At 63.4% G+C, this 20,411-nt stretch overlaps 1 protein-coding gene across 1 annotated transcript in view; it reads left to right on the forward strand.

The window, feature by feature from the left end:
* The window catches only part of ANO1 (anoctamin 1), a 72,689-nt gene that overhangs the window by 5,903 nt on the left and 46,375 nt on the right, over nucleotides 1-20,411 (forward strand). Inside the window, exons 3-9 of the mRNA XM_040465805.1 lie at nucleotides 6,939-7,037; nucleotides 7,768-7,919; nucleotides 9,450-9,504; nucleotides 12,350-12,401; nucleotides 14,810-14,875; nucleotides 15,601-15,656; nucleotides 18,856-18,897. Coding sequence (XP_040321739.1) covers nucleotides 6,939-7,037; nucleotides 7,768-7,919; nucleotides 9,450-9,504; nucleotides 12,350-12,401; nucleotides 14,810-14,875; nucleotides 15,601-15,656; nucleotides 18,856-18,897 — 522 coding nt within the window. The remainder of the gene's footprint in view (nucleotides 1-6,938; nucleotides 7,038-7,767; nucleotides 7,920-9,449; nucleotides 9,505-12,349; nucleotides 12,402-14,809; nucleotides 14,876-15,600; nucleotides 15,657-18,855; nucleotides 18,898-20,411) is intronic.

Below are 20,411 nucleotides of genomic sequence, written 5' to 3' on the forward strand. Positions count from 1 at the left end.
CCCTCCCCCAGGCACCGTAGGCTCCGAGGAACCCCATTTGAAAACCACGTCCCAGACGCCTGGAAGGGAGAGACCCCGGGGCGGACAGGCCTCGGTGCCGCGATCCGGAGGGTGGCCCCACACGTCCGTTTTGGACACGAGGTCCAGGAGGGCTCCCGTGTCAGAGGCCCCAGGACGGCATGACAGGAAGTGGCGGGAAGGGAGGGCGGTGTCCGCCCCCTCCCCACCCACCGCAGCGGGGCCAGCGTCCGGGCTTCCCACCAAACGGAGGACAACGTTTCCTTGCCACTGAAACCCGTCAGTGTTTTTCAAGTCTGGCCTCAAAGCCTGCCGGACATTATTTATTTCCGCGGGTCACTGCCGAGAAGGCCACGCGCTCAAGTCCCGGCTGTGTGTGCTGGGGTGGCTGGGGCCCATCCTGCCCCGGGGTTGAACTTGACCCTGGTTTTGGTAGAGCTGTGGAGGCCACGGACGCAGGAACCCTGTCACGTCTGTTTGCTTTCATGCTGCTGACGGGGGCTCGCCTCTGCACCCAGGCCGGCCGGCCGGCGCTTCTCGGCATGCCTGCCCCGGAGCTGACGTGGCCCCTGAGGCAAGGGTTTCCCATCTTTGTTAGCGTGGATGTTCCTTTTCAGGAGCGAGTCAGGAGGAGTGGCTGCTGTTTCCAGACGAGCTTCAGGGGTGCACAGTGCGGCGGGGAGGTCGGCCTCCAAGCTCCCAGTGAGGTTCAGACCCGCTTGGCCGGGGCAGCCGGGGGGCTTCTCCTCTCTGGGCCTCAGTTTTCCCGCCTGTGAAATGGGGACGATGGCCCTTCCCTCCTCGCGGAGTGCTGGGGGGGAAGGCTCGCCCGCAGCCCCCCGGGACCCCTCCCGCCCAACGGGAATCAGAAGGCATATCTGGGCAGGGCAGGGTCCTCTGGTGCGTGGGGACCCCTCGTGCACCACACTGACACGAGGCGATCATGGCTGGTGGTGGAAACGGTTGCCGTGGTCCCGGGAGAGAGAGGTGGGGGGGACAGAGGATCCAAAGCAGGCTCTGAGCTGTCAGCGCAGAGCCCGACGCGGGGCTCGAACCCACGCGCCGTGAGATCGTGACCCGAGCCGAAGTCGGACACTTCTCCAACTCCTCTGACCCTCCCCTTGCAGGCAGGAAGGATCTTCAAACACGTTTGCTGAGTGTTAGGGCTCCTCACGACACATTTTTGTTTCTGGAAGTTCTGCTTGGTTCTTTCCCAAATTGGCTGTGTCACTTTTTCCGTGGTTTCCTGTCCTTTGCAGGACCTTTCTGACTTGACGTTTATTTCTTTGAACGAGGTAAACATGGCTGGTTTGTGATCCATGTAATCCTTTCTGCGTCCCCTGGGGGGGCCCGGTGCACGTTCTGCACGTTCTCCCTGGCCGCCTCTCATCCTGGGGCGCCTGGCCCTCTCGCCCTCCAGCCCCTGCCCTTTACATGCCCGGGGGTCCCCAAGGCCTGGGAGGAAGGGGCCCTCGTCCGGAGAGGCTTGGGGCTTGTCTGCATCACCCATCTGAGGGTGTTACAGCTGGAACCACCTTGAACCGAGGTCACAGGCTGAGGTCCCCGGATGCACTGGATCCGAGGAGTTTGGGGGCCAGGACTTTTCAGGGCGATCTCCACCTCCTCCCTTCCCCCTTCCCCTGCTTTGCCCAGCACCACGACCGCCCTCCCTGCAATTGCCCGTGTGTGGAGGGGGAGGGCCCTTCCTGGGGGTCTCCAGGGGTGTCCAGCTCCCTAGGGGGTGGGCCTGGGGCACCCTGGGAACGGCCCAGCCTTGCTCAGCGTCCTGAGCCCATCAGCGCCCTGCTGTTACCCCTTGAGCTCCTTTGAGGCTGTGACGTTCATTTTATTTACTTTTTGCCTTTCACAGAACAAGGACCGCGAAAGACTATTTTTGGTGATTTATTTATCACTTATTCCCTCAGCACACCAGGCCTGGGGGCAGAGCCCGTGGCAGGGACTGGGGGTACAGATGCCCCCCGCCCTGTCCTCGCTCCCGTTCCCGGCCTCCCCCTGGCTCACCTGAGCCTTGACTCTGGTGACAGCGGTGTGATGGTGTAGGAGGCATGACTGCCCTAGTGCCCGACGTGACCGCTCCTCCTGGACATGGTCAGCAGAGACTGTGATGCGGGGAATGCCCGTTGGCGGACCACACGCCTGGTGACGGAGGGTGACTCCGGGACGCCATGTGGGTGGGGGGCAGGTGTGAACCCATCAGGGTCGAGCTGCCCCGAGCCAGGGCACGGCGGTACCTGCCAGCGGGTCGGGGAGGGGGCCGCCCCAGGCTGCGCCCAGCGGGTGCTTGGCAGGGGTGGCCTCGCCCTCCTCCCCCCGGCCCACTCGGCGAGCGTCATCGAGCACCTGCTCCAGGGACCCAGGGCACCAGGCACCCTCTCCATCCCTAGGATCAGGGGATCTGTGGTCAGCCAAACGGACATCTCTGGCCCAGAACCAGTGTTCCAGGTCACATCCGTGTGGGACACTGGTGCCGACCAGAAGAGCAGACAGACACCCGTGCCGCGGAAAATGCGCCTGGCGGAACACGCGGCACCGGGCGTCGCGGGCCACGAAAACCTATTTGTGGCAGAGAACTGGACCCCTCCCCGAGGGCGGGCCCGGCATTCCGAGGGCAGGGTCTGGAGGGGGCCTGTGCCAGGTGGGCATCGCGAGGTCCTCGTCGGGAGCCGAGGCCCGGGTGGTGGTCGGGGGTCCAGCCTGAGCCCCTCCTGGGCTTCCCCTTCCAGACTGAGCTCAGGCGTCCCTGCTGGGGACAGCAGAGCCAGCGCCCGTGGAGCCGGGGCAGGGTCAGCACACAGGGCGGGAGCCGCCGCGGAGACCTTCCTGGTGCCACCAGCACCCTGGGGACCCTCAGTTCCCTCAGTCAGGACCCCGCGGCATCCAGAAAGGTGCCTGCGGGGCGTGAAGCGGCCTGGGGGTCAGAGGGGGGCGAGGAGACAGTGCTGCCTGGAGCGCTCTGGGGAGCCAAAGGCAACCAGAAACCGCCCATGCCTGGTCCTTGCCGCCGAGAACCTTCCAGCAATCCCCGAGCCCTCAGCTGCCGGAGGAGGCCGCGACCAGATGGCGGCCGTGGGGATGTGGGGGGGAGCCCTTGCGGCGCTCAACCTCCGCGAGTCCCCTGTGGGGATGTTATTTTGTTTGGTTTGTGACTTTCTGCTTCCTTCTGAAAGGAAAGTGCTAGAAACAGTTCTGGCGAGGTCACAGTTTTTGCGAGTTTGGCTCAGAACAGAGACTTGAACGTACTGAGTTTGCGCCCGGAGAGCTCCTGGCCAGGTGGGCATGTCCTCGGCTTGGGTGCCAGGGGCCCTGCCCCTGCCCCTGCCCAGGACAGCGCCAGGGGCCTGCGGGCGCTCCTGCCCCTCGCTGCTCCGGGCATCCGGCTGGGGAAACGGGACCCCGCCCTCTCGCGCTTTCTTCCCGCTGGGGGCGGACTGCGGTCAGGCCGGGCACCATGTCCGAGAACATCCCACGTGTGTTTTTGCCGAACTGGTCCCACGGCCCCTTTCCCAAATCCCACCAGATGTTTCCTGGGAGAGACCTTGTTGCTCACGTAAACAGAGGAGCGCGCTTTCCCAGGCGGGCCGGCCACAGGCACCAGCTCCTTCGTCGTCGTTCACACAAATCTCCGTGGGACTCTGGAGAGTGGATTTCAGGTCTTTGTGGGTGGGTGAGCGGTGCCCAGAAATAGACCCGGGTCTGTGACACGGGAAGACAGCCTCCTGCTGCGTGTGGGCTGTTGACGGTCACTCATCCCCGCCCCGGGTGCCCCACGGGGTCAGCCTGTGTCCGTGAGTCACCGGGACCCGGGGCCCTGCGGCCTCTCAGATCTCGGTGCCCGCCGGGGCTTCCCCGGGCTTGCTGGCCAAGGGCGCCCGTGCACGTTAGCCGCATGGCCTCGGCCGCCCCGTGGCCAAGGGGAGGCGTTCCTGAGCAGAAGTAACAGAGTGACCTCTCCTGCCCGCCGGGGGGCTGGGTGGGGACGCCAGGGGCACCAGGGGCTGCCCTGAGGATGCAGCAAGTCTTACACTGCAGAGATTTGCAGATGGGGACACGGGCTCAGAGAGGTCGAATCACTCGCCAGAGACACACAGGGTTGGGCAGGGTGCTGACTCGGGCCACCCAACCTCGGGACCTTATCCGGTGCCTGCCGGACCCGCCGGCCCTGGAGGAGGATGGGGGCTCCGCTCCCCAGAGCCCCCTGCGCTGGGTGCGTCCACCTGGCACCTGCAAATGTGACTTTGCTTGGAAGAAAGGTCTTTGTGGATGGAGTTCAGGGTCTCTGGGCAAGACGACCCGGGATTTAGGGCAGGCCCTCCATCCAATGACAGGCGTCCTTAGAAGAGAAAGGAGGGGTTTGAAACGTAGAGACACACGGGTGAGGCCACGTGGTGGCGGAGGCGGAGGCTGGAGGGACGCCTGGAGCCCCCAGCGGCTGGAAGAGCCAGGCAGGACCTTCCCGCTCGAGCCTCCAGGCGGACTGTGGCCGTGAGGGCAGCTCAGTTTACACTTCCGGCCCCGGAACCGTGACCGAACGCATCTGCGTCGTTTTAAGCCGCGCAGTGCGTGTCGTGAGCCTGCACGGGGTCCCCAGCTCCAAGACGAGGACAGCAGTGAGGCCCGGCCCCACCCCCCAGGCTTGTGTTCAGGCTGAGTCCATGCACACCCGTGCGCCAAGCGGGTCTCAGCACCGTCACGGTCGTTCCTCCTGTGTCTGGCTTTCGTCCCCTCACTGGACGAGCACGTGTGGGGCGCGTGCGCCGTGCCCGTGGGCAGTGGGGCCGGCAGGCCAAGGCCCCTGAGCGGGACCGGCCCTCGTGCTGGGGCGGCGCAGAGGAGGCCTGTGCGGTGGCACTGAGGCCAGGGTCCCGGACAGGACGGCTCCCCTGGCCCCCGAGGGGAGTGGGGGCTCCGGCAGAGGAGGGGCGGGCTGGGATTCCGCCAGAGGGCATTTGCCCCCCTCTCTTGGGATGGGGAGGAAGCCCCAGTTGGAGCTCAGCGTCGGGGAGGGCCCCCTTCCCCGGGCCGGGTGCAGGTGGGGTCCGCCTGTCACTCTCTGTGCCAACCTGGAAGCTTTGCCTCCCGCCGCCCAGCTGCCCGCGTTCTCCTGGGTTCCTGTGAATTTCGGCTTCGCGGGCTGGTGTGCGGGTGTATTTGGCCCACGGAGGATATTCCTCTTAGCATCCCTCCCCACGTGACTTTGGCCCCATCGTTCCTCCCCCCAGACCTGCAACGAAGCCACGCGCTGTGCCCACTCCCGGGCTGGGGACGCGACACGGAGCCTGGGCCCCGAGTCTGGGTGCCAGGCTCACACGGGCAACGCCCTCCCTTCCACAGCCTGGGCCCCTTTTGCCAAGACTCCCGGTCGGTCCCCGTACACCTCAGGACCGTGGAAAGGAGAGCCAGGCGGGACCTCTGTCTGGGGCAGCCCGGCCTTCGAGCCCGGTGGGGGGGGGTCCCCCTCGAGGAGTCGGGTGGGCTGCGGGCCCCTCTGCCGTAGGCGCCTCTGGCTCACAGACAAGCCGTGTTTCTTCGCTTTTGGTCGCAGTGACGTCACCACCACGGGGCACGCTGGTTATCTCGGGGCGCTCGGAACGTCCGTTATGTTGCACGCACCTCGTATCACCTCCTTGGGGCTGTTGGAGCCACCAAGGGAATCGAGACCCAGAATTCAGGGGCTCGGAGATAGGTCGAGGGGTGTCGGAGGCTTCACGTGTCTCACCCGCGGGGGGGCAGTGGCCCAGGTGAGATCTCGGACGCGGCCGCCGCGGAGGATCTCCGCGGTGTGGGCGTCGCCGTGCTGCGCGGGGACCTCAGAGCCCGGCTTCCTTTAACGCCAGCTTGCAGCCTCTGACCCACCTCCCTTGGCAGCCAGCGGTCGATTCTCCGCTTCTGTGAAACCCGCCGTCGAAGATCCCGCGTGTCGGGGGTCCCACGGGGTGTTTTCTTTCTCCGCCTTGTCTCATGGCACAGGTCCGTCCGTGCTGTGGCAGATGGCGGGATTTCTGCCACGTCGTGGCCGGTGATCCTCCTTTGTGCGCACACACCGTGTCTTCTGCCCGCTCGTCCATCTTTGGACGCGGCGGTTCCGCTGTCTTGGCCGGCGTGAAGGGTGCTCGTGAGGGTGGGATGCACGTATCTTTCCAAGGTCCAGGCTTTTTCCCTCTGGGTATACAGCCGGGGCCGGGGGGCGGGGGGCGTTGAGGCACCGTGTGCTGCTTTCATTCTGGGGAGAGGCGGGGCCGTGACTCTACTCCCCAAGCCCCGTGTTCCCGCCGTGAAGGGCCGTGGTGTCCACGCTGATAAAGCCCCTGGCCGTGCAGCTCCCGGCCAGCCAGCCCCCGTAGCCCTGGGCCGTTCCTCGCTGTCCCTCAGACCCACTGGCCCAGGGGGACGCGACTCCCCCTCCAAGCTCTCAGCAGTTTTGGGGGTGCCAGGCTCCAACAGGCCCGCCCTCGAGCCCCTGTACCGGGCCGTCCGCTCACGTGAGCATGGAGGCAGCGGGTGCAGACGCAGGGGGACCGCAGGGGTCTGCTGGGCACAGGTGGAGGCGTGGCCTGGCCCCACGGAGGGAAGACATCCAGCCCGGGGGTGGGGACGCCTCCACTTTGCCCGTCCCTGCTCGGGGACACCGGGCGGCTTGTGTATCCCCCGGGTCAAACGGGCCCAAGCTCCCTTGTGAAAGGTCCTCTCTTGTGGACCTGCCGCTTGGAGTCCCTGAAAATGCCCCAGGTGTCCCAGAGTCCGGGACCCCGGTCCAGGCCCTTCTGACTGCCGGGCGCCCTGCAGGGAGGGGGGCCAGGAGGAGTGAGCGAGCACCCCAGCAGCCGCGGTCGTGCCCCCGGGGGAAGACGGTCCCCGACCCCGGGCTCTGCGCGCTGACTGAGCACTTCTCTCCTCCCTAGACTAAAATTCACGGGGTTGGATTTGTAAAAATCCACGCGCCCTGGAACGTGCTGTGCAGAGAAGCCGAGTTTTTGAAACTGAAGATGCCGACGAAGAAGGTTGGTGCTGACGTTCCTGCCCCGAGGTCTGAGTGTCGCAGGGGCACATGGCGGGGGAAATGCCACCCGGGGGGCGGTCGGGATGGGAGGGTTCCTCGGCTGTGGTGAGAAGCCGAGCGAGGGCCGTGGGCTCCCGTGTCCTGACTGTGGGGGGTGTGGGGCGGCCCCCGGGGGGCCCTTTAGAGACCCCGGACCAAACCCCAGCAAGAGATTGGCGTGAGCAGAGGGGTCAGAGGAACCTGCTATAAACACAAACACAGGCTTCTCAGTCTTGCTTTTCCCGCTTGCGGTGTTTCGGCTAATTCATCAGACTCCTGTCATCTCTAAAAACTTCCGGCCGGGAATCGGCCTGACAGCGTGTTCCTGAAGCTTAGCGAGGCGTCCCTGTTTACCTTCGCGAGCAGAGAGGGAGGCAGGAAGCGAAGCTGTCCTCGGGCGTAAATGAGCCCCCGGCTTCTCGGGTCCACTGAGACCGTCTGGATTACCTCTTTTGAAATGAAGGAAAGTCCACAGGCAGGTTTTCTGGAGGGTGTGTGCTTTCGGGGCTCTCCTCGGACTCCGCCGGGCTCGCTGGGTTTGTCCGGAAAGCAGGCGCGGAGGGAGCCTTCTGGTCCATCCCGGAGCTCTGTTCCCAGGACCTGCCATCTCGGTGGAGAGGGACAGTTCTGTGACCTTCTGAGAACAGACTGCGAGGGTCACGAGACTCCCCCCTTCCCGGTCTGCTCTGCAGCTGTATCACATTAACGAGACCCGTGGCCTCCTGAAAAAGATCAACTCCGTGCTCCAGAAAATCACGGACCCCATCCAGCCCAAGGTGGCAGGGCACAGACCCCAGACCACAAAGAGACTGTCCTACCCCTTCTCCCGGGAGAAGCAGCACCTGTAAGTGGGGAAACACCCCTCCCCCTGCCCGCTCATCCCTTCCCAGAGGGCCCTGCCGGGTGGCCCCCGCAGCATGGTGGGTGACCTGAAAGGTGCAGGTTGTAGGACAGTCCCCTGGGGCCGAAGGAAGCTCCCCATCACCCAAGGATGTGGGAGTTTCGGCCCCAGAAGCACGTCCTCATAAGAGCCTATGGTTCTTGAGCACAGAAGAGGTTCAAGAGTGCTTTCCAAGGTCACCGTCCATGGAGGAGGTGTGAGGCGAAGAGTCTTGTCCTTCTGCCGGGGGACACTTAGGAAAAATCGGGTGGGCTCGAGTGAGAGCATGCTTGCACCTTGGCCCGAAGCCCCAAAGCGGTGATCTGGGCACCTCCTCCCTCCCGCCCCGCTCCGTCCCTCTCCGTCCCTCTCGGGACGTGTTCCAGTGGGAGGGTCCTGTTGACCGTGCCTCCCGAAGGCTGCCGAGCTCCATCCGGGAGGCAGGAGCTGAAAAGCAGCCCCAGCTGGAGTCCTGACGCCCCAGGGACTCGCGGCCAGCAGGCTTGCCTGGCACCTGTTCTGGAACCTTCCCTCCTACTCGGCTCCCGAGGGGCAGTGGGGCGTAGCCCCCTGGGTCGCTGGTGGCTGCGGCTTCCGTGGGGCCTCGCAGGACACAGCTGGAGTGTGAGCAGTGGTGGGAACAGAGAGGGCTCGGGCTCTGGGCCCAGTGGGACGTGGATTTCAAGCTCGGGGCGGGGGCGGGGGCGTCACCAAGATGCCACTGGTCTCCTGGGGCGTGGAGAACTGTTTCTCAGTTCAGAACTGGGGCTCCTGCTCGGGCAGATGTATTAGTCACAGGGCAAGGACCACGTGCTGCACTCCGCTGTATTTCTCGATCCTGCCAGGGATAGGAAGTTTTTAAAAAGTGGCCCCCAGCCCAGCTCTTTCCAGGAGGGGGGCTCCAGGACGGGGGCGCCCCGGGTTTTGAGGGAGATGCCCTCCTCCTAGGACCCCACCCCCACCCCACGCCCCAGCCTCCCTCGGCTCTGCCCTGGCTGACACCCTTGGCCAAGCCCAGCTTGCTTGCAGGCTCCATGGGGACAAAGCCACCCTCCCCGGCTGTACCCTGAGTGCCTTGGGGAGTGGGTAACACATCCCAGAGACGTCGCTCTGCCCTCAGGAGACTTCAGGAAAGCTCTGTGGGGGCCAAGACCTCAGGGCTAAAACCATTTGTAAAGAACAGGGAGACTGCCATAGATCTTGTCTGACGGTGGGTTGGCATCATCGGTTGAAGCAGAGACTGGGGGTGTCGTCAGAAGGAAGCAGATCCTTAGGAGGGAGGCGTGGGTGTGCGGGCCTCCCGGAGGGGGGCAGAGGGACGAAACGGACCGTTCCAGACGCCCAGGGCTGGCTCACCCCTGGCGTTCAGAAGGGAGCTTGCCCAATTTCACGGTCACGGCTCCTGGGGACGGCGTGGCCTCCCAGGGCCTTGGAAACCGAGAGAGCCGCGACCCCAGCGAACTGTGTGTCTGTTTCTGCCCAACGTTTCAACAGATTTGACCTGTCTGACAAGGATTCCTTTTTCGACAGCAAAACCCGGAGCACGATAGTAAGTATTGCCGTGGGAACCACTGGCTCACCAGCAGGGGGGCCCCGGGGACACACGGGTGATGATTCCATTTCGGCAGAACGCCTCGGGTGGAGGGCCGCTCTAATTGCCTGCGACAGCAATAATTAGAATAATGAGACGGAGAGGCCTCAGGGGCCCAGGGGGAGCCCCCGCCCCTCCTCGGGAGGAGGAGAGCCTCTAGACCCCTCGGCGTCTCTCCCCCGCCTCCCTGCCCTTGCCCTTAGTGGAGATCGTGGGGCCCCAGGCCCGGAGCGTTCCAGGCAGGCAGTCCCAGCAGGAGCGATGGGGGGCGGGGGGCAAAGCTGTGTGGGCCGGGGTAGATTGCGGGGGCTGTGCCAGAGGAATGCACTGGAGTTGGAGATCTGACCAGGCCACCCTGCCCTCTTCAAGGTATCGGTTTAATGTTTATGCATCAGCCACCGGCTTGTCTGCCAGCCAGGCTGGGCCACGCGCGGCTCAGGACCCGACTTTCCTCTACACCAGAAATGAACCTCGCAGCCAGGCCACCGCCGCTGCCTCCCCTGCCCAGAAAGCCCAGCCTGGAGGGAAGACGTGCAGGGCTGGGGGGCGGGGGGAGCAGCCATTGGCCTTGAACAGATAACTGCCCCTCGCGGCCGCGTCCCCCGGCCGGCAGGTGGCCGGGTGCGGGACAGCGGTGCCGGTCGCGTTGGCGAGGGGGCTCGGGAAGGCAGATCTGGGTGCCATCCGCCCTCGGTCCCCTCCGAGCCTCGTGACCTCAGGAGACACCGAGCCTGCGTCAGAACGAGGATGATTCTGGCTTCCTGCTCGAAGGGCGGTGGTTCACCTCCACGCGGGGTGACCTGGGCACAGCGTGATTTTCACTCAGCGTGTTACTGATTGATCCTGGCAATGAAGTCTCATTACAATAAACGAGAAGGAACTCGTTTATGCAGGAATATCGGCCCTCTGGCGTAGCTGGGGGCCGCCAGGTAGCCATCAGGGGTGCATCTCCCTCCGACTTCGAGCACAGGAGAGGAGGAGGACCAGCCACGGTTCTTTGCCACCATGAAATGGGCAAGAGTCGGGACGGCCAGCTAGGGAGACTGAGTCACGTGTCGGCTTCAGTATGTGCGCGTGCCCCCGCTTTTTGCATGATCTGGGGTTGCCAGGATGCCCCCAGAAGTACAGGGCAGCGTGCAAATTCGTGAATTCACACTGCTGAGGAAGGGGGAACATAGGTGAACGGAGAGCTCTAGACCCCATCTCATTAGGGGTCTCCGTAATAGAGCTCCGCCCCTGACCCCCAGGTCCATTTTACCTCCGGGCTGGGGGGGGCCTCTCCCAGAGACCTCGAAGGCCAGGTTGTAAACCGCCAGCCCCCAGAGAAACTGGCCGTCCGGAACTTTGCCCTTGGTTAGTCCGGCCCCATGGTCTTTGAGACCTGACAGTCTCCGGCGTTGGGGGAAGGTCATTCTAGGCAAAGGTACGGCGGTCAACAGCCCCTCCCGTGCTCCTGGCATCAGGGTCGCCCAGTGTGCACGTGGGTAGGAGTCAGGATCAGCAGGAAGGGCCGGACGTGTCGATCTTGGGACTCGGGCTTTCAGCCTCTGGCACTAGGGAGCCACAGAAGGCTGCAGAGCAAGGTTTGGGTTGTGATCAGGTCTGTCCTTAGAAAGATGACAGCCAGTGGAGGTGGATGTGGTTATGAGGGGGGCCGTGACCCCGGATGAATGGGGAGGAGGTACTTAGGGGAGAATCGGCGAGGTCAGGACGGGGCCACCAGCTAGATTCGGGAGGTGACAGGGAGGGGGCCACCTGACTGAGTGGTTTGTTCATGTATCCATGGGCGGTTGTGGGAGCACCTGGTGTGTGCCCAGCACCGGCGGGAGGAGCGAGGCGACAGGCACCTCTTTGGCAGGTGGTAGGGAGCACCCCGGGACAAGAGCAGAGTGAGGAGGCAGAGCAACAGAGTGGCAATTGCCCCGTAGCCTCAGGTCTCCGGCCACAAGTGCTTCTGGCAGAAGGAACAGTGACAGCGAAGGGCCTGGGCCTCGGGAGAGGGTTTGCTGAGGCCAGGTTGCTGGGTCGGGGCTGGGACAGGTGGGGACGCAGGACAGGGGTGAACGGAGCAGGGCCTGGGGGCGGCCGGCAGCCGTGGGAGAGCCCTGTGCGCCCCCTGCTCTCACTTCTGTGGCCTCGGGCCAGTCATTTCAGCCCATTTTGCAGGTGGGGAAACTAAGGCACAGGGTGGTGAGGTAGCTTGCCCTTCACATCTACACGTGAAGCCAGGCCCAGACCCGGGCAGGCTCCCAAGCCTGGGCTCTCGAGGCCACCGGGTGAAACCTTTCATTAGTGAAGACGGCCCAGAGCTGGTGCGGGACCTCCAGGCGGCCGCCGCCAGGCACCCCACGCCCTGCTGCCACGTGACGCACGGTGGCATGGAACCCCGAGACCTGCCCCCGCCTCAGGCTTCTAGAAGATCCAGGGCTACACCCGGGAGGGGCGCTGTTGCTTGGGTCCCTGTGGCTCTGAATGCCAACTCCCTTCCCAGCCCAAAGGGAGGACGGCCCGTCCCCCAGGGCGCCGGGGACAACCCTCAACCCTGAACAGCACCACACAGCCGGTGCCTCCATGGAGGGAAGCGTGACACGGGACCCCTCGGTCACACGCATCCCTGAGAACGCCATGCCCTTGGCCCTGTTCTTGTGCACCCTCACGAAGCCTGCCGTCTGTCCTCAGAGAGCGGTGGGGGGTCGTTCCCCGTAATGCTCGGCCACGTCCCTCTTGAGCCACCGCCTGGCAGGTTCTGCGTGCCATTGCCGCCTGGATAACCGTCTGCCCCTCCCTCTTGTCTCCACAACAGGTCTATGAAATCCTGAAAAGAACGACATGTACCAAGGCCAAGTACAGCATGGGTGAGGACATTGCTGGGGCCGGAGCTCAGCGCTCCCCTCCCCGGGCTAATCTGGCCTCCCTCGTCTCCGTGGGGGGCGGGCTGCCGGTTTGGGGGTTTTGAGTGTGTTTTGGTTTCAGCTGGTCTAACCGTTTCCGACGGGTGGGCCGCTCTGGGACCGTGGGGCCGTTTTACGGCCCGGTGCTCAGGATGCCTTCTCTCTGCTCGAGGCTTCTGTGGTGCCGTTCGGAGCCTCCCGCTGGCCTCCGGACGCGACAGGGGTGACCGAGGCCCTGTCCCCTGCCGTTGACCTTCACGGTCCAGCAGGAAGTAGGGTTCCAGCAGGGGGCGGAAGGCACCCCACCAGGGACCCGCATGGCCCCACACCAAGCCTCGCCGGAAGGCGCGTGCTTGACACACGCCCCAGGTTCTGAACCTGCCACAGAACCAGCCCGGCTGGGCGCCTCAGGTGCCGGTTTATAGGACACCTCAAGCCACAGATGCAGACGTTTCCCGACCGAGGTGTGCAGAGTTGAACCCCCGGCCCCACCCAGCGCAGGCCCCATGCTCGCAGCGGCAGGCTGAGGTCCCCAGAATGAGAGACTTGGAGCCAAGGAACGTCCTTGCCTAGTGCTCCCCCTTCTCCTTAAGCTCTCCTTCGCCCCGCTGAGAGCTGTGTGCACAACGCCCTCCAGGGGTACAGGGCGGTGCTGGCTGGCACAGAGCCTGTGGCAGGACGGGGAACGCTCGCACGCGTGGCTTCCCGCAGAGGGGAGAGTACCGCCGGAAGCAAGCGGAGAGCAGGAGTGTGGGGGCTTGCTGGGGGACGGCCCAGGATGCAGGGAGGGGAGGCTGGACCCTCTGGAGTCAGAGGGAGGGGAAGCTGGACCCTCTGGAGTCAGAGGGAGGGGAGGCTGGACCCTTTGGAGTCAGAGGGAGGGGAGGCTGGACCCTCGGGGGTCAGAGGGAGGGGAGGCTGTGCCCTCTGGAGTCAGAGGGAGGGGGGGCTGGGCCCTACGGAGTCAGAGGGAGGGGAGGCTGGACCCTCTGGGCTGACGTGTCCTGCTGGGATGCCCGATGGCCAGTCACAGGGACTCCTTCTGGGCCTGGAGTCTCTAAGCCCGTGTCCTAAGTCCGTGGGAGCGGGGGCCCCTTCGCGGGTCAAGGAGGAGCCCAGGAGACCTGTCCCCGGAGGCCCAGCCCACCTCAGGGGGAACAGGAGCTTCCAGGGTGGCCCAGGTCACCAAAAATGGGAGAAAGTGTGGCTGCCGTCCCTGCATTGTGTCCCAGACCTCAGTCTGCCTGTCGGGTCCCTTCCAGGACAAACCTGCGTGGTTGCTACGAAGGTCTGTAAGCGGTCCCGGGTCTGGGGGCTTCTCAGCTGGAGTTGATCTCTGTTCTGGGTCTTCCCCCGGGTGGACGTCTGAGTGTTCCTGTCGGTTCTCTGGCAAACCCGGTGCCAGAGCAGATGGGTGAGGGGTCCCTGCTGCACCCCGTTTCACCTCGGTCCCTTGTCTGAAAGCCCTGCCGACCTCCGAGGTCACACATTCACCTTGCAGCGAGTACTGATGGGTTCTGTTGCCCTCGGGGGATTTACATTCTGGGGGACGAAATAGATAATAATCAGAAAAGCTAGAACATCGTCTTGCTGCGGTCGGAAGGGATGCCAGGAGAATTTAGGACCAATGACCAGAAAGGCCTTTCTGATGAGGGGACATCTGAGCAGAGATCTGAAGAAAATGAGGGGTCCAGACAGAGGGAGCAGTCTGTGCAAAGGCCCTGTGGCAACGCCACGTCGAGAGTGTTCTAGGAACAGTAAGGAGCCTATGAACCTGAATCAGACCCACGTCCACTTTTATTACAGATGAATTCTCACGCAGGTGGGCGTTAGCCGTATGCTTCCGCCTCTCGCTGGCTTGGGTTTCCAAGCACCCCTCAGGTACCCCGAGCATTCCAGATCACTGACCGAAGAGGCGGTCTCTTTTTAAGTGGATTTCAGGAAGACGCTTTCCCACCGTCTTCCCGTGGAGTAGTACAGGATGGGCCGGCCAGGCCACTGCAAACCCTGACCCACTGACCCCCTGCAAAGCCCCTTCGGCCAGGCAGAGGGTTCTGTGACCAGGAAAGGGCTCCTGGAGACTCGTGTGCCGCGCCGGCCCCTGAGGATGTGCGCGAGATCAGAGTTCCGGCTCCCCGTGCGTGCGTGCGTGCGTGGCCGGCTCTGCCTTCCCGTCTCCAGGGGCGGGGCGCCGAATGCACACCTCCGGGCCCTGGGAGGTGCAGGTATGGCGACTCTCGTAACGCGCCCAGAGCAGGGCCTGGGGCAGCCGTCGAGGCCCGGCCACCGCCCCACCGAGCGCTTTCTCCCCCAAATGCAGCTTTGGTCCTTTCAGGCGTTTTCATGTAACTAATAGCCCGATGTACAAACAGGGCAAGGAGAGGGAAGAAAGAAGGACTCTGCCCTTCTAAGTAAGAGGCGAAAATGTAGTAAATACGGTAAGTGCCTCCGCCCCCACGCGGGGCCCACAGGCCTCCCCTCCGGCTTCTCCCAATCAACCTAAAATCTAATTGCAAATTGTATGTGTGTTTCCTGACACCATCAATTTTCCCGTCCGTATTTTTCTCGTGATTCAGCTTTTCTAACCACTTACAATCCACCTTTCTTGTCTGTAGGCTGGCCCTCCAGCAGCTGTGGGTAGTTGGTGGATTGGCACGTTCGGGGAACCTCCTTCCTCCCAGATGGAACTTTCTCTCGGGGTGTTCTCTCTGTCTTCCTAATTCTGCCGATAGAGCATGTTTTTTTTTTAAATTTTTTTTTCAACATTTATTTATTTTGGGGACAGAGAGAGACAGAGCATGAACGGGGGAGGGGCAGAGAGAGAGGGAGACACAGAATCGGAAACAGGCTCCAGGCTCCGAGCCATCAGCCCAGAGCCCGACGCGGGGCTCGAACTCACGGACCGCGAGATCGTGACCTGGCTGAAGTCGGACGCTCAACCGACTGCGCCACCCAGGCGCCCCCGATAGAGCATGTTTTTCACCGTCTCCTGGTCGAACCCGGGGAGGAAACGCAGAAGGGCGGCCTGGCTCTGGGCCGCCAGGTGCAGTGGGCTTTGAGAAAATTCTCGGCGACTGAGTCAGTCCTGGGACTGTTCTGTTTGCAAAGAGAGAAGCAGGAGACAGACCTGGTCCCTAATCCTCGCTCTGCCTTTGTCTTTAAGGTATCACCAGCCTGCTGGCCAATGGCGTTTACTCGGCCGCCTACCCCCTGCACGATGTAAGTAACCTTGACGGAGTTTGCCCCTGCGTCATTGGCCGCCCCGAATCCCCGCGGGCCACACCCCCGGGGAGCTCTAATTATCCTGCGGTCTTGGCTTCCTGCTTTGGCTCTCCTGTAAATGTCAGCGGCACGCAGCCCTTCCCTGCTCCCCCGGTGGGGGCCCTGCTGTTATACCCCCCGAGCATCTCTTCTTGCAGAACGAGCCCCCCGAGGCAGGGGCGTTTGTGGCCGACACCCTGTCCCAGTGGCCGGCTGGTCCTTGAGATGCTGCCCCTGCCTGGGTCTCCCCGGCCACCCCGCCCCTGCTCTGGCAGAACGACCCGGGCTCTGTGTGTGTCTGTTTCTGCAGAGCAAGTGGCCAGCTTCCTGAGCTGGATCTCCAAATCCCTCCGGTATCCCCCGACAAATATAGCCCATGGCCACGGCCGTGCATTGGCTTGGCTGGAGAGGGATGAGTCTCTTCTTGTTGTCTCTATGGAGACCGGGGCTAGGGTTCAGCAGGGTACTGGGAATGCACCGTGGGGCCCCAGCAGTGTGGGAACCCCGGACAGAGGGCCTCTGGAACTTTCCAGACGTGCGTGGCTACGAGGACTGGGGGCCTCGAGGCGGGAGCCGGACAGGGAGGCGGGGCCCCCAGAGTCTCGTCCTGGCCGCTCTCTTCCGCAGCCCTGAGCGGAGGCGGCCCCCGTCCTCTCGCTGAGCCTCAGTGTCCCCATCTGCAAGTGGGAGTGGTTCCCAGCAGTGTCAGAGGGAACACAGAAGCGGAAGGGCTTCCAGTGAAACGCTGGATCGGAGAAAACCAATCTCCGCGACAGCAAAGGGCCGCCCCTCCCCCCCCCCGCCCTGCCTGACGGCTGCCGCCAAGAGGCACACAGCTGCCAGCCTCGCGTCACTCCCTGTGGGGAGGTGGGGTCACCTGAGCCGCTTTGTGCCTTCGGGGATGCCGTCCCTTCTGTCTGCAAGCTCTTCCTCGGCAGCCGCCCTCCCCGGGACAGACCATCCACCCAAAGCCTTCCTTCACCCCTCCTCCTGCCCCTGCCCCTGCCCCGTTGATGTCTCCCTGCTTCCCCCCATCCCCCTGGCTTCCAATGCTCCCCGTCCCACAGAGACACCGCCGTCTGCCTGCTGGTCCTCGCCCACGGGTCTCAGGACAGGCGCAGCACTCGGCACGTAGGTGCTCACCGAGCGCCGTGCTGATTTGGGTCGCATGGGTCGGTTGCCTTGGCCGGCGACCTGTTGCGTGTTTCAAGGGCAGGGCTCAGACCTCCCGGGTCCTGGCCGGTGGTCCTGGCTGAGGGGCCTCGATCACCGTCCTCGTCAGTGGGTGCTCACCCCGCTGGCTCCCGGAATACGGTCCCGCCCCGCAGCCCTGCGCCAGTTCACAAACTGCTGGGCCCTTGATCTCACCCCTGCTGAGATGCCAGGGCCTGTTCTGGGCCATCCAGACCTGTTTGGAGTCAGCCCTCTAAGGCTTGAAAGGGAAAGGGGAGACATCAACATTTCTGAGCGCCCGTTGTACGCAGAGAGCTGTGTTTAGTGGGAGCTCTGTCTCCTTTAATCTGGTGCAGACGTGGAGACTCGGGCTTAATGACGTGGTCCGGATCGCAACAGCTTCTGCGGGGGGAGCTGGGCCCAACGTTGAACCTCACACGGCAGTGGGGAGGCCCTCCGTGGGGGGCCCGCTCCCGCTTTACAGACGGGAAAACTGAGGCTACAGCTGCCCAAGCAGCTTGTCCAGGGGCACACAGCCTCCAGCTCTACCTCCGGGGTTCTTTCCAGCCGGAGTAAGGACTCTGGGCGTCTTGAGGGACTACAGAATTTTACAGCCATGAATTTTCCCCACAACTGAAGGGCACCCACCCCCGTAGGTACCACAGCTGATGTTGGAACGTTTGGGGACATAAGTCACTCTGAACTGGTCCAAACGTACCCCGCATGCTCAAGCAGGGGGTGGGACCGTGAAGCCACACACCCAGGCTCAGGTGCCCGGCTCTTGCTGAGTGGTCCTTGCTGGGTGGTCCTTGCTCCAACTCCGCCGTCGTCCTGCGTCACGGCTTGCTGCCCTCGGTGCGTTGCCCGCGGCATCGCCACCCCCTTGCAGGGCCTCGTTTACTGTGCTCATTCGTTCATCCGGTCATTCATTCCGCAAGAATACCCATCAGGCAAGGCGCTGGATGCCATGGCAACCAGAGAGCCACTGTGAGGATGGTGTGTGGAGTAGGGGTCTGCCCTGAGCGAGACCCTAAGGAGGGCTCCTGGAATTCGTGCATCAAATACAGGGACAGGACTAACATTTCAGGTGGCGGCTTGGCGGCCTCCCTCCTGGTTGGCACCTGTCACCCTCGAGGTCCCGAATAGATGAGATGCTGCTGGAGTGTGTGGCTGTCTGGGCCATGGAGAGAAACACCCAGAAAGCCTCCGGGGTTGGGCTGGGGCGGGGGAGGGTGCGCTGAAGACTCAGGGGGAAACATTAATGACACTGGTCTCAGGGCACCTCTGTTCAGAGCGTGAGGCCAAGTGCTCCCTGCCTGGAGGGGCGGGAGGGTCATAGAAGGATCTGGTGAGTGCAGCAGGTACCCGGCAGACCTCCGGGAGGCCTCAGAGCTTCCTCCCGGCCATCTTCAAGTCCGCTTGGCCAGGCCGGCCCCGCGGGGGGCCATGCTCCCTCTGCTGCTTCCCCTGAGTCCCTGGTTCCAGCTGTTGATATGCTGGGCAGGCTTCTGACTTTCAGGTCCTCCCTCCCTTGCGTTGGATTTAAAGACTCGGAACCGGGTCCCAGCTTAGCAGTCTGTCCCGGAAAAGTCACCTTGCTTCTCTGAGCCTCAGCGTTACCAGTGTGAAATGCGAGTGTGGGGCTCACTGATCTGTCTTCAGTGACCTTATAGCTTCCTGTCCTCCCAGCACCTGCAAGGCAAGGCACTGGGACTGTCCCGCCAGCCCCCCCCCCCCCCTCCAACGGCCACGCAAAGCCCCTTTCTTGCATGCTGCTGGTTCCTAGCAAGTGGCCCTGGGTCCTTTCCGGGACGTGGCCTCTGTGATCGGGGGCGAGGGCAGGAGGGCTGCCCGGAGGAGGTGCTGGGCCAGGCCAGCCTCCCTCTCCTGTGATGCGCCGTCTGGCCTTCGCATTTGGATGCGGATTTGCGCTACTCGAAAGCTGCATCCGGTGGCGAGAGTTCTCTTTCCTCCTTTTGAACAGGGAGACTACGAAGGTGAAAACGTGGAGTTCAACGACAGAAAAGTAAGTGGACGTGGAGCGGAGGCCGTGCTGCTCGGCCCTGGGGGCCCCGGGTGGGGCGGGGCTGCTCCGAGGCCCCTGCGGGAGCCCCCACGCCTGGGGGGAAGGCGCTGAACCCTGCCCGCTGCCTTGCTCCCCTCTCGCTGATGCTGACAAGTGTCCGGGGCGCGTTGCGGGGGTTGCATAAAGGCAAGGGTGTGCTGTTCCACCTGGAACACCTTCCCCGCGGGCCCCCAAACCTGTATCTCACCCGGGTGTTCAGTCTGCCGCGCTCCCTGCGGACGCTGGGCCTGATCCCGCACGGCTCCTGGGTGAGGAAGTTTGGGCCCCACTGTGGCCAGGCCCCCTCCGCACACCGACGAGTCTGGTGGACGCGTTCAGCCGGTGTTTCTCAAACTTATTCGGCCTGGAAGCCTTTCTCATGGAAAAGTTACTGTTCCTGGGGTTATACGTCGGGAGACACGGAGTATTCTTTTTATTCTTCAGTGTTCTCCCTGCCGCTCCCAGCCCAGGCTCCCTGCTTCCCCCCCACCACCACCCCGCCCCCCCCTTTCTCTTCCATCCCCCATGCTCCGGAAGGTTCTTCCCAGACGTCCAGCGCCCAAACCCGTGTTTGCCTGGCGTCCAGCCTCCTCCCCGTGTCCACCGCAGCCCCTCCTGGTTCCCAACCAAATGCAAACTTCGTTCACCTCGGGGAACAGTCCTCGCCGGACCTGTGTTTGTCCCCCAAGAGCAGATCCTTCCGGAGGCAGTGGGTGGAGATACTTCCCTGAGAACCTCACAATGGTGGCCTTGTCCCAAGTCTCGGGCTGGGAACCTCTGTGCGAGGAATGTTCTCCATTCCTGCCTCCCTCCAGCCCCCCGTACATGTTTTTAAACCTTTGGTACTGGATACAACTTGCCCGCCCGGGAATCCAGCTGAAGATGCTATCTGATTTAGCTCAAAAATTACATATTTGGTTATTTTTAGTGGGACATCTGGCATTTGTCTGTGACCCTCCCCCATTCGATCCCGTTGGAGAAGCGCCGTCCCCTCCCCAGGCCTGCCTGGGCCAGCTCTGGCCTCAGAATCCACCCCCCTTCATCTTTTTGTGCCCCTGGGTCGCTTGTCTGATGCCCTTTCTCCACCTAGGGAAGCTTCCTCCTTGGGCCCCGGGGACCCCCTTCAGGCCCAATTCAGTCCTCCTGTGGCTTCTCCCCACTGCCTCCCTGTGCACCAGCCACGCTGGCCACCTCGCTAATCTGAGACTCCGCAGCCTGTGGCCACCTGGCACCAAAAGTGTCTCGTTCAGTTACCTACTCGGGAGCTACTTGGCATCACTGGGCACCAGGCCCAGCAAATACGATTCCAGGTTTGTTCAGCTCTACCTGTTCCTTCTGCTTAGAATGCTGGCCACCCTCCACTCCCCTCGCCCCCACTGAATTTAGTGTCCCAGCAGTGAGTACCAGGCCCGGCCCATGGGGGTAGTCTGGGAGTATTGGATGGACGGATGATGGGTGGATGGGGGGGGGGGGTG

The sequence above is a fragment of the Herpailurus yagouaroundi genome, unplaced genomic scaffold (assembly GCF_014898765.1).
Source record: "Herpailurus yagouaroundi ecotype Mexico unplaced genomic scaffold, PumYag 569, whole genome shotgun sequence".
NCBI lineage: Eukaryota > Metazoa > Chordata > Mammalia > Carnivora > Felidae > Herpailurus > Herpailurus yagouaroundi.